Source organism: Equus caballus, chromosome 25, assembly GCF_041296265.1.
Source record: "Equus caballus isolate H_3958 breed thoroughbred chromosome 25, TB-T2T, whole genome shotgun sequence".
Taxonomy (NCBI): Eukaryota; Metazoa; Chordata; class Mammalia; order Perissodactyla; family Equidae; genus Equus; species Equus caballus.
The window spans coordinates 39,481,364-39,493,452 of NC_091708.1; the positions used below are offsets into that span (position 1 = coordinate 39,481,364).

A 12,089-nucleotide genomic window follows, 5' to 3' on the forward strand; every position below is an offset into this window, starting at 1 on the left:
GAGAGGATGCGGAGGAACCCAGGCCAGGGCCCAGCTCTGCCCGACCACAAGTCTCGAGAGCAGGGACCCAGCCTCATCGCCCTGGGTCCTCAGGCCTGGCATAGCCGGGGCCTGGCACAGCCTGTATGAGGAAGGGCCCTGGGCCTTCCATGGGAGCTGGGGGAGGGCAGCTGGCTGAGGGGGGCTGAGGGGCCTGAGGAGGAAGGGGACAGTGAGCGGCTGGGGCCCCAAGGCCAGGGTGGCCCTGCCACGTGAATCAACTCCGATGGAAGCAAAGAAAAAGGAGTAAAACCAAATGTCCTTAGAAATTCCTTTAGTGCTCAGCTGTCCATGAAAACAGGATAGAGTGGCTTCCTCTGTCTGTGCTCCAGCCACGCAGGGTGGAGGCGCTGAGCTCGGGCCAGGACGGCCTCCGGTCAGGGCAGGGGCGGGGCAGGGCTGTGAGGTAGGGAAGGGGCTTCACATCGCTACTTGAGGGCATCCAGGTGGGTGCAGACTTGGGAGAAGACACTGTCCACGGAGCCTTCGGCATTGACCTGCGGGGAGACGGGCCGTAAGGGTGGAGACGACCAGGGACGGCTGGGTGGGCCCCGCCGAGGCAGGGCTGACCTCCCCAGAGGCCCAGCCAGGCTCCTGGAGCCCAGCCATGGTGGACAGCAGCCCATCACTGAACCAGTGGGGAAACCAAGGCCCAGAGGGGAGGGCTGGCCCAAGGTCACAGCAATCTGAGGCCAGGCCAGGCAAAAAGCCAGGTTTCCTAGGGCTGCCCCGGGGCTGCTGGGGCGCACCTTGCGTACAATGCCCCGTTTCTCGTAGAAGGCGATGACAGGCTCTGTGGCCTTGTAATAGGTCTCCAACCGCTTCTTGATGGTCTCCTCGTTGTCGTCCACACGCCCACTGGTCTGTCCGCGCTTCAGGAGCCGCTGGGTCATGGTCTCGGGACCTGCGTCCACATACAGCAGCAGCGTGGGATGTCCAATCTGCGGGCAGGGAATGAGTCACAGGGGCCCCATTCCTGCCCTCTGGGGCCCCCTCCTCCCCATATCCCTACTTCTGGGGCCCCACTTGAGACCCACTCAGACCTTCAAGCCCTTCCCCAAGGCAGCCTGAGGGACCTTCCTAAAACCAATCTGCCCTGCCACTCCCCTGCTCAGACCTATTCCATGGCTCCCCAATGCCCTCAGGAGAAAGTCCAAACTCCTTCCCCAGCCTATGAGGGCTGCACGGTTCGGCCTGCCCTTCCCACCCTCCTTGTCTCGTGCTTCTCACTCCTGTGCTCTCCTTGCTTCAGCCACACAGACTCTCTGGTCTAGGCTTTCATCAACCTCCTCCCACGCCAGGCCTCTGCTCATGCCAGGAACCTCTGCCAGGAGTCCTTTCCCTCAACGCTAAGTGCTCACCCTCAGATCTGAGCCAAAATCTCATTCCTCCAGGGCAGTCTTCCCGGACGCCACCCCCACCACCATCCCCGCCACCCGGACAAACTCTTCCAGTCCTCCTTCCTCTACTGCTGTCTCAGGCTTGTCTCAGGAAGGCGTCTGGCTATTGACTTCTGTCCGTCTCCCCAGCCAGGCGGCCAGCCCCCCAGGGCAGCCTGGCGTCTGTCTTACACCAGCAGGGCTGGACCAGGACTTGACAAAGGAACAAGGGCTGAGTGAAGGGGTGAGGGGCTGCTGAGCTCTGGGGGTTCTGAACAATGTCACTGTCATTGGAACAAACATTTCATCCACCAGGATGACTTGGAAGGGAAAAGGGCACCAGTCCTCCCTCGGTGAGGCCCTGGCGCCCCCTGGTGTCCAGAGCCAAGAAGACCCGGTGTCCAGACCTCTGAAGGCCACAGCAGGGCTGGGCCCTGCGCTGAGCCCAGCGCCCACAGTAGCGCCCACAGTAGCGCCCACAGCAGCGCCCACAGCAGTGCCCACAGCAGCCCCAGGAGGGATGGAGCCTTTCATTAACCCCACTTTCTAGATGTAGCATTGAGGGTCGGAGGTGACATCACACAGCTGGTACATAGATAGGGGCCAGACCAGGACGTGCCTCAGGGCTGCCCTGTGACCACAGGGTCCACCGCCTCCTAGTTGGAAGGAAGCTAAGTCAACCCCCATTTCACAGACAGGGAAACTGAGGCCCAGATCAGGGTAGACACTTTCTTGAGGTCTTGCAGCCACTTAGAGGTTAAGAAACAGTGTCCTTTGACGTCAGACTTAAAAAGGTTTTTTTCGAATACCATGTCTACTCAGACAAGGGAAACAAAAGAAAAAATAAACAAGTGGGACTTTGTCAAACTAAAGAGCTTCTGGAAGGCAAAGGGAACCAAGATCAAAACGAAAAAACAACCCACCAACTGGGAGAAAATATTTGCAAATCATATATCTGATAATCTCCATAATATATAAAAAAAACCTCACACAAATGAACTACAAAAAAACAAACAACCCGATCAAAAAGTGGGTAGAGGATATGAACAGACATTTTTCCAAAGCAGATGTACAGGTGGCCGATGGGCACATGAAAAGATGCTCAACATCACTAATCATCAGGGAAATGCAAATCAAAACTACACTTAGATATCACCTTATGCCCATTAGAATGGCTATAATCACCGAGACAAGACCAACAAATGTCGGAGAGGTTGTGGAGAAAAGGGAACCTGCATACACTGCTGGTGGGAATGCAAACTGGCACAGCCCCTATGGAAAACAGTATGGAGGTTTCTCAAAAAATTAAAAATAGAAATACCATATGATCCAGCTATCTCACTACTGGGTATTTACCCAAAGAACTTGAAATCAACAATTCAAAGAGACTTAGGCACCCCTATGTTCACTGCAGCAGTATTCACGATAGCCAAGAAGTGGAAGCAACCCAAGTGCCCATTGACCAATGAGGGGATAAAGAAGATGTGGTATATATACAATGGAATACTACTCAGCCATAAAAAAGACAAAATCACCCCATTTGCAACCACATGAATGGAGCTTGAGGGCATCATGATGAGCGAAATAAGCCAGATAAACACTATGTGATTTCACTCATGTGTGGAATACAAACAAACTTACAGACAAAGAGAACAAATTAGTGGTTACCGGGGGGGAAAGGGAGTGGAGGGTGGGTACAAGGGATGAAGGGCCATACTTAGATGGTGTATGACAAATATTAATGTACAACTGAAATCTCACTATGTTATAAGCTTATCATGACCACAATAAAAAATAAATTAAATAAAATAAAAATAATAAAAAATTTTTTTAAAAAAAGAAATACAGTGTCCAACTTCTGGATGAGGCTCAAAGCTATAGAAGCCCAAAGATCACAGAGGTGGGGAGCAGGGCATAGGGGTCTGGTCCTGCCTCCAGCCCACTGGGATGCCCAGTCCTGCCAACAAGACCTGGAAGGAGTCCCTCTGCCAAGAAGCCCTTGCTGAGCCCTCCACCCACCCTTGCTGAACTTTCCCTCTTAGGTATTTATAGTCTCATCTGTTTCCCCCATATGACCTGTGACACCAGAGGTATGGATGTACGTGTGTGTATGTGTGTACATCTGTCTGTGCCCATGAGCGTGCACTTGTGTGCATCCTTGTGTATAGGTGTACTGCATCCTATGCATGCACTGCATGAGTGTGCGTGCATGTACATTGCCAGATGTGTGTGCACATGTACACATGCCTATGGCCTCGTGCATGTGTTTGTGTGCCTCCGGACCTGTGTGCATGTGGACGTGCGCTTGTGTGCCTGTGTGTGCATGCACGTGTGCCTATACACGTGTCTGTTTGGGTGAGGTGCTCCCACCCTGTGGCAGGTTTTCCTGGTGGGAACCTGAGGCGGCTCAGAGCATCATGGTCAAGGCCCACTCTTTGCAGCCAGACTCCCCGTGGTCCCTGGAAGGAGACCAGACTGCCCTCCCCGGCATTTGAGGCCTGAGCCTCCCTCTTTCACATCACCCCCAGTTACTGGGCCCCACAGACCATGTTCTCCCCACACCAGGCTGACCCTTCCAGCCCTGTCCATGCTGTCCTTGCCCCTCTGACCAAGTGTTTACGGGGTGCCAAGCCCCACTTTTGAAGAACGCATTCTCTCTAATCCCCATGCTGCCCCTCGAGGCAGGGGCAAACTGTCTCTCCCCATTTTGCAGAAGGGGACGCTGAGGTTCAGAGAGGCAGAATGACTGACCCGAGGCCTCAAGCAGCTGAGCTGGAACCTGAGCCCAGGGTGGTGAACTCCCCTGCCTGGTGCTTCCTCTTCTATACCTTTTCTTCTAGACTTCTAGAAAGACTTCCAGAAAGTCTTGCCTGGTTTCCGTCCAACCTCCCCCTGCCCCTCCTGCCCCAATCAGTCTCTCTCTGCCCTCATGGCAGCCTCCGCCTGGCCGCCCCACAGGCCACCCCACGTCACAGCTCCCACCAGGTTGCATCTTACCCTCTGCTCAAACTCCTCCCCCTGCTTCACTTCCCGAGGGTAGCCATCGATCAGGAAGCCTTTGGAAGTATCCACCTTGGCCACCATGGCGTCTCGGAGCATGTCCAACACGGTCTCCTAGGGGCGCAGCAAAAGCAGGAGTCCATGAGCCCCTCTTCCCTACCCCTCCTCTGGGCCTTCGCTGCCCCCCAGCCTGAAGCTCCCCCTGCCCTAACACAGCCCAAACAAGCCTCGCTCTCCAGGAAGCCTTCTCTGAACTGTGAAGACTTGATTGATTGAGCAAGGCATTCCTTCCTTCCTTCCTTCATTCCTTCCTTCAATAGTATTGACTGAGCCCCGCCTCCCAGCCAGCTCCTGTCCGGGGCCTTGAGGACACAGCTGTGAACAAAGCAGCCCTTCCCTGCCCGCAGGAGGCTCACAGTCTGCCGAGGACACAGATAATTACACAGCTGACCCATCAAGCTCCAAGCACGACATGGGTTGGATGGGCAAAGAAGGGCTACAGGCGTATAAAGGTGGGGGGTCTTAGCCCAAATCTGAGGAGTTAGGAAGGTCTGAAAGCACATTCCAGGCAGGAAGGATTGTGATGAGGTTGGGGAGAGAAAGGCCAGGGTGGTGGGAGACTGGACAGGTCACCAGGGCAGGGTCCTGGAGGCTCTGGGAGCTTCTGGAAGGAAATTTCCACCCAGGGCCATGGGGACCCACAGGAGGGTTCAGAGTCAGGGAAGGTCATGGTCAGCCTTGCCAGGGTGTCGTGGGCTTTGTTGGCATCCACTCAGGGCCACCATCACTCCCCACCCCACTAGGGCCCACTCACCAGTGGCACCAGCTGCCCCTTCTCCATGATTTCCGACAGCATCTTGCCCCTGGCTGAGCCCGAGCTGACCTCGGCCCGCAGGAGGTCCCCGGTGGAGAGGTGGGTGTAGCCGTACTTCTGGACAATCTTCTCACACTGGGTGCCCTTCCCCGAGCCAGGCCCACCTGCAAGCGCCCACCCATTCAGAAGCCCTGAGAAATGGGGCCCCCACAGGGACAGGGTCTGCTGGGGTTGCCCTGCGGAGGAGGGGCAGAGCCCAGGAGGCAGCCCCAGGCCCGGGCTCCCACCAGCACCTGCGAAGACCCTCCCTGCTTGCTGCCTCGCCCGCCTCCCTGGACTCACCCACCACAAAGATGATCTTGGTTTTCTTCAGCTTCTCTGTGGGAGGGAAAAGGGGAGCAGAACTCAGTCACTGTCTTGACAAAGAGCCAGAAGCACCTCTGGGGTCCCAGGCCCGGGCTGGGCCACAGGCAGAGGGCTAGACACAGCTCACACTTCTGTTAGGGAGGCAGACAAGCCACAGCCCAGAGTGAGTGGTGATGGGGCCAGGAAAGCTCAGAGACTGGGACAGGCCAGGGAGGAGAGGGTGTTCCTGGCAGAGGGACAAGCAGAGGCAAAGGCCTGGAGGCTGCTCCGAGGGGCTCAGAGGTCAACCCTCACGGCCCTCCCTGTGGGTGGCGGGTCACCTCTGGCCTTAGAGTCTTCCTGATCGCGGGGGTTTGTCACTGAGCAGCAGGCCCCCATTGTCCTGTTCTGCTGCATCCCCTCCTCTTCCCCTCCAGGCCCCGGGCCTGCCCATCGCCCGCCTTCCCTGGGCGGTACGAATGTGGAGCTGGCAACCACAACATACGTCTCCCTGGAGACGGTTGCCGGGCAGAGGGCTGCGGTGGGCACACGGAACCCTTGCCCAGAGAGGGAGGCGAGCTGACATTCCAACCTCTGCCTCGGTGGCCCCAAGAACTTAGTAAGACCACAGCCCCAGCAGACAGGGGAAACTGAGGCCTAGAGAGGCAGGAATCTGCCCCGGGGATGCCAGAACCGGAAGTGGAACCCAGGCCCTCTTCCCAGACTGCCTGGCCGTCCCTTCTCAGAGAAGCAGGAGCTTGCTGTGTGACCTTAGGACAGAAATCTTCACGCCTGTCTGGCTCCATGTTCCTGCCGCACTGAGGAGGTGAGCTCAGCTGCTCCCAGGGGCCCTCCCCGCCATGGGGCTGGAGGCCCAGAGGAGCTGTCAGAAGAACGACTTCTGTGGGCTCCGTTCTCTGCCTGCTGTGTGATAGGCACAAGCCCGGGTGTGGGGGGAGGCCACAGCCCAGTGGTAGCTGATGTTCGGAGCCCCAGGGGAGGAAGGGTGACCGCTGGCTTCAGGCAGCAGCAGCTGGGCCCACTGGGCTTCTTTAAGAGCCGCCCAGGCTGAGGCACATTGCCAGGGATGGGATGGGTGGGGCAGCCAGAAGGTGGGCCAGCCAGTCTCTCTGTCTGCCCCATGTCTCCCTCCACAGGAGCCAGGAGGGCCCCACACATCCTCCAGACCCACCCCTACTGGATGAGAAACTGAGTCCCAGAGAGAGGAGGGAATTGCTTTGTCCTCGTCAGCCCTGGCATTTGCACACTGGGGGCCTCTCCCCAGGACAGGCCTCCTCTCACCAGGGCCCACCCTTTCCAGAAAAAGGCAGGGATTCAGCTCTATAAATACCAGCGTGGGAGGAGAGCTGTGGGGCCCTCAGGAGCCTCAAGGAGGACTCGTCTCTTCTAAAATTAATCTTGGAGCTGACACATCCCGTGAGAAGCCGAGGAGGATACTGGAGGTTCCCCTCCGGCAGCCCCAGAGCCTCCTCCAGCCCCTCCCAGAATGTGTCCCAAGAGCACGCCCCATTAACAGAGGGGTACACTGAGGCCCAGGCAGTGAGCAGGAGAGGAGACTCCGTACCTTCCATCCTGCCGAGGTCCGGGGAGCCGAGTCAGCACTCTGCAACACAAGGACACGGGGGGGCTCGTGAGGGGGATGCCCCCTCACCCCGCCTCTGCTCCTCCAAGCCACCAGAATGTGCCAGGCCCTGACGTGCCCTTGAGGGTGGAGGGGGCCGCTGGGGGCAGGGAAAGCTCAGGAGGCTGGGTGACCTTGGGGAAGTCACCTTTCCTCTCTGTGCTTCCGCTGTCTCACCTGTCACAGAAGGGCAGCAGCCCCCTCCGGTCCACCTCTTCCCATGGGAGGTGCTGCTTGGTGAGGGCAGTGCTGGGGGTCCTAAACAGACACCAGCAACTGCTGGGCTGCTCCCCTTGCAAGTCCCAGATAACAGGGCGTGTGTGGTGCCAGCGTCTGCCCCGCACCTTGACGACGCTCCCCTCCCCAGAGCCTGGAGGAAAGCTGCCCGGAGGTGGGAGGAGGGACCCGAGCTGCATGTGTCCTCATCTGGGGTGTAGTTTGGATGATCAAAGGGACACAGAGCCTGAGGGGGGAGGAAGCTTCGGGAGCTGCTCCCATGGACACAGCCCTTACAGTTTTCAAGTGAGGGGGTCTCCAGGCTCTCGCCCCTGCACAGGCCCACCTTCCACCCTCCACGCGGCTGCTGCCCCCTCACTGCCTTGATGACCTTGCTCCACTGCCTCCACCTCCTGTCCGCTTATAAATCAACTCCAACCCTGCCTGGGTCCCACCTTGTGCCTCTCCAGCCCCCCCAGGGCCTCCCTCAACCTCCACCACCCATCAGTCTCCAGACTTGCCATCTGCACACCTTTGGCCTCCACTCCCCAGCCACCAACCCTCCCCCAGGGCAGCATCCATCATAACCACTCTCACCTTGACCCTCGGCCAGCATTCCTCCCCCTTGGGACCCCCATCCCACGTCCCTACTCCACCCTCTCACTGTTGGCTTCAGTTCCCAGATGCCCCATCCCTGCCCAGCCAGCCCAGGCCTCTCTCCCTAGCCCCTTAAAACTATAGACCCTGGACAGGCTCGGAAGCCCCGCAGACCCCACAGACTCTGAACAGCCCCTCCCGTGTCCCCAGCTCCTCCACGTCCCTCTCAGCAGAAGGCCCCCGCTCAGCAGGAATGCTTCTCCCACAGCCCACCTCTGCCTTGCGCACACACGTCCCAGTGCTCCTGCTCCTGAGCCTCTCTCCAGTTGCGTCCCCACCGCTGCTTCCTTGTCCCAACAGGAGGCTTGGCCACTGTCCCTGCCACCATGGGCCTCCCTACCTTTGCCCTCTGCGAGGCAATCTGCAGGATTTTCTCTGACAGCATCAGACCACGTCACTTGCCTGCACGAAACCCCTCCATGTGTGGCCCCCTCAGCTCCCAAGATAAAGCCTGGCCATTAACATAGCTGACAGGGCCCAGTGATCTGGCCCTGACACCCTCTGCAGCCTCAGCAGCAGCTGCTTGAACTGCTTGGAGCTCCCTCACCCACCATGATCATGTCCCACCTCCGGGCCCCGGCTAATGTTACACCCAATGTCCGGATGCCTTTCCCCAAGGTGCTATCGTTTAGGATTCAGTTCAGGTGTCACCTCCTTCAGAAAGTCTTCCAGGACTCTGCCCTCCACTCCCACACTGGCAGGAGCCTCCTCGGAACTTCCCCCAGCATCACACACACCACACTGTATCGCTCCTCTCTGTGGTACGGCAAGCCTGTGTCCCACACCAGACTGGGCCTGGGCTAGGCACAGGGCTGGGGGCCCCACTCCACCCTCACAGCCATCTTGGGAGGGAACTGAGGCTTGGAGAGGAGGGGGGACTTGCTCCAGAGCCTGGCTGGGGTCAGACTTGGGGCTGTGCTCTCTGCTGCTCTGGGTCTGGCACCCGGTGGGTCCTTGAGCAACTTTGCTGACTGTCCCGCCAAACTGGGGCCTGAGTTAATAGCCTCTTTCCTGCTGAGTGTGCTCAAGGAAGAGGAGCAGCTGCCAACGCCCCTTAGAAGCTGGCAGGGGCGGGGGGAGGGGGAGGGTCCCCAGGCCAGGAACGGCCTTCAGTGCCGCCCTGAGGAGTGGCCTGGACCCCACCCGCCCCGCCCCCTCCCGGTAACCTAAGCTCCAGTGTCCTGCTGGCACCTGCCACTTCCTTGGTCTAAAATAACTTGGGTTGTGAGGAGGCCTCATGGTGGCCGGGGGGTCCAGGATGGAGTTGGGTTACAGGCTCAGCACCCAGGCCTTATAAGGCCCCCAGGTCAGGGCCACAGTGACTCCCAGGATGACTGGGTGGTCTGCCAAGGGGCCTGGGGACCTGAGCTCAGAAGGACAGCAACTTAACCTCAATCACAAGGCAAGGCCAGGGCAAGACCCAGGTCTCCCAGTTCCTGACCGAGAGCAGCCTTCCCAGTGGTTGGCAACCAACTAGGGTTCAAATCCCAACTCCATCACTCAGCTGTGTGACCTTGGGCAGCTGGTGTCCCCTCTCTGGGCCTGCCCCCCCAGGCCCTGTCCCACTGCTGCTGGAGCATCCCGGGTGGGTGGCTGAGCAGTGCTCAGGAGAGGCCCCAGGTGCTGGCCCCAGGGCTCCCACAGAGCCCCTGCCCTTTCAGGGGGCTGGGGCAGGGGGCCAAACACCCAGGGGCTTCCCGTCCCCAAAGTGCTGTCAAAATGACATTACAGGATAGCTCCTCCAATCACACTGGCTATCCCTGCCCAGGTCCTCTGGGACGGGGAGTCAGCCCTCAGTCCCCCCTCCCTGGGCCCCAGTGGGGATATGCCAAGGGCAGGGACCTGGAGCCCTAGGAGTACCAGCCGGGACAAAGGTGTGACAGTGTCGGAGGCTGGGAGGGACTGCAACACACATCCACAAACGCACATCCACAAAGGGACACCAACTGTGGCCCAAATGCCCAGAGCACAGCCTGGGGAATACAGACAGGCAAATGCATCCAGATCACAATCACGGGAGACAAACACAGCCACACGAACCCCACGGAGACCCCGACACACAAACGCTCGGCCCCCCGGCGAGCGCGGCTCCCCGCTCCCCGCAGGGCGCCCCGCCGCGCGCCCAGCCCAGCGGGCGCACACTGACCTGCGGAGGGTGCGGTGGGCACCGGGGCCAGCGCGCGCCCTGCCGTGCTCGCCGCCGTGGCCAAGGCCACTATTTATAAGGCTGTCAGCAGCGCGCGGCATGCCGGGAGCCAGCGCTCCGCGTTGGCAGGGAGGGAGCCGGGAGGGAGGGAGAGCGCGCCGGGGAGGGAGGGGCGACTGGACCCAGCCGAGCCCCGTTGGGAAGCCAGAGCAAGACTGGCGTCCCCAACCCTGCATGCCCAGGTGGCCGTGCCTGCGCTCCCTACAGCCCTTTACAGTTTGCGGAGGGTTTTTCATTCCTGCAACACCTCCAACTGTGCCCACATCACTCCAGGGGAACAGGACCAGGCTTCCCGTATGACGGGTGGGGAAACTGAGGCCCAGAGAGGAGAGGTTCTTTGCACAAAATCCCACAGCAAATTTGGCGGCAGAGAGCCGCCAGAACCAGGGAGGGAGGGGACTGAGGCAAGGATTCCGGGGGCTTTGCTGGCCCCGCCATTCTCCCAGCCCCTCCTCAGATCCTGCCCAGAGGCCCCAGGGCCAAGACCCACCTGGAACTCCTTCTCCCCTGTTGGAAGGGGCCCTGAGGACTTCTCTGGAACTGAAACTCCCCAGGACCCCAAAGACCACCCACCACATACCCATCTCCCAGCTGGGGGTTGTGTAGAAGGTTATAAAAACCCAGCCCTGCCCTGTGGAGCTGCCAGGCAGCTCCCAATGAAGGGAGTGCGAGAACGTGGGACATTCAGGATGCTGTGGGTACCCAGATAGGGAACAGATAATCCTGATAAGAAAAAAAAACCCAGCTTCCATAAATGAGCACTCCCTGCGTGCCATGTCTGTGACTCCTTAAACATGGAGGAAAGTGAGGTTCCCAGGTAGAAAGTGATGTGTTTATCCATGGAGATGAGCACATACCAGAGACCAGGACCATGCAGCTTCGGAACTTGACGGCCAGACCACATCACAACCTTGAAGGCAGCAGCCCCAGATGGTGGGGTGGGTTGAATTGAGAATTTGTCTTGCAGGCACTAAGGAGCCATGGAAAGTGTCTGAACAAGAGAGTGAGATTACCAGGAACTGAGACCACCTTAGGTGGGTAGTTCCTTAGCAACTACAGCAGCCAGGACACCAGGATGCCTGGGTCTAGTCCCAGCTCTGCCACCTGTGACATGAGAGAAGGTCTTTACTTCCTGGGACCTTAATTTCCCCATTTGTGAGGGGGTGGGCGCTGGGTCAGAGGCTCTGCCTCAGAAGTTGTTTGACAGCCCCTCTCAAAAGCTGTGGGTGGCTGTGTGTGTTGGCACAACGTTTGTGGAAAGCAAATCGATGTCCATCAGAATTTTAAATGGGCCCTTCTGCTGTTAGGAATCCCACGCGTGGGCACGAAATGTGTACAGGATGGTTCTCTAGTGCCAGTGGGGATTGACTGATAGGAGGGACAGTGACACGGCCAGGCAGGGTAGGGACACGGTGACTCTGCCTTAGGGTCAGAACGAGAAAGGAAGTCAGAGGTCGTCGCAGATGGTGGTTCAAGAGAAACAGGCAAGAAGCCCACCATGCTGGACTTATCCCGCCTTTGTGAAAATTATTCTAAATGTTCAGGGGTGTGTGTGTGTGTAAATTCTAGTCCTAGATTTTTTTTTTTTTTTTGCATTTTCACACATCTGAAATCATGTTCTCTTATAATCAGATCAATGGTATCAAAGTTGATGGAATGAAGCAGAATTGAGGGCAAGTGCGTGCACAGGATCGGGGGGGGGGGGGTTGGCTTCCATTTCCCACCCAAAGACCCTTCCCTGTGCTCTTTTCCTTTTTCAATACAACAAGCATCTATTATTTTACACATAAA

At 58.3% G+C, this 12,089-nt stretch overlaps 1 protein-coding gene and 1 long non-coding RNA gene across 6 annotated transcripts; one reads left to right on the top strand and one right to left on the bottom strand.

Moving 5' to 3' along the window:
• Positions 1-296: 296 nt before the first annotated feature.
• AK1 (adenylate kinase 1) lies at positions 297-10,360 on the bottom strand. 5 transcript variants are annotated; one of them, XM_023628957.2, is made up of 7 exons: positions 10,239-10,360; positions 7,163-7,201; positions 5,575-5,610; positions 5,233-5,396; positions 4,416-4,532; positions 789-980; positions 297-536 (listed from the first exon to the last, which is right to left on the bottom strand). In XM_023628957.2, exons 2-7 carry the CDS (start codon positions 7,167-7,169, stop codon positions 468-470), a joined length of 585 nt encoding a protein of 194 aa, XP_023484725.1. In that variant the 5' UTR covers positions 7,170-7,201; positions 10,239-10,360; the 3' UTR covers positions 297-467. The 5 variants fall into 5 exon arrangements, with proteins under 5 accessions (XP_023484725.1, XP_070106963.1, XP_070106962.1 ...); XM_070250862.1 differs by lacking the exon at positions 10,239-10,360 and adding an exon at positions 8,744-8,948; XM_070250861.1 differs by lacking the exon at positions 10,239-10,360 and adding an exon at positions 8,433-8,617.
• On the top strand, positions 6,147-7,878 carry LOC111770601 (uncharacterized). The gene is made up of 2 exons (XR_011432430.1): positions 6,147-6,403; positions 6,735-7,878. It is a non-coding gene; the product is annotated as an uncharacterized lncRNA (long non-coding RNA).
• Positions 10,361-12,089: the final 1,729 nt, after the last annotated feature.

Coding starts and splice junctions, on each gene's coding strand:
- AK1 (XM_023628956.2), bottom strand. CDS start 5,994: ATGCAGCAGAACAGGACAATGGGGGCCTGCTGCTCAGTGACAAACCCC. Junction 5,397..5,574: donor CAAGATCATCTTTGTGGTGG/GTGAGTCCAGGG, acceptor GGGCGCTTGCAG/GTGGGCCTGGCTCGGGGAAG. Junction 981..4,415: donor GGGAGGAGTTTGAGCAGAGG/GTAAGATGCAAC, acceptor CCCTGCCCGCAG/ATTGGACATCCCACGCTGCT.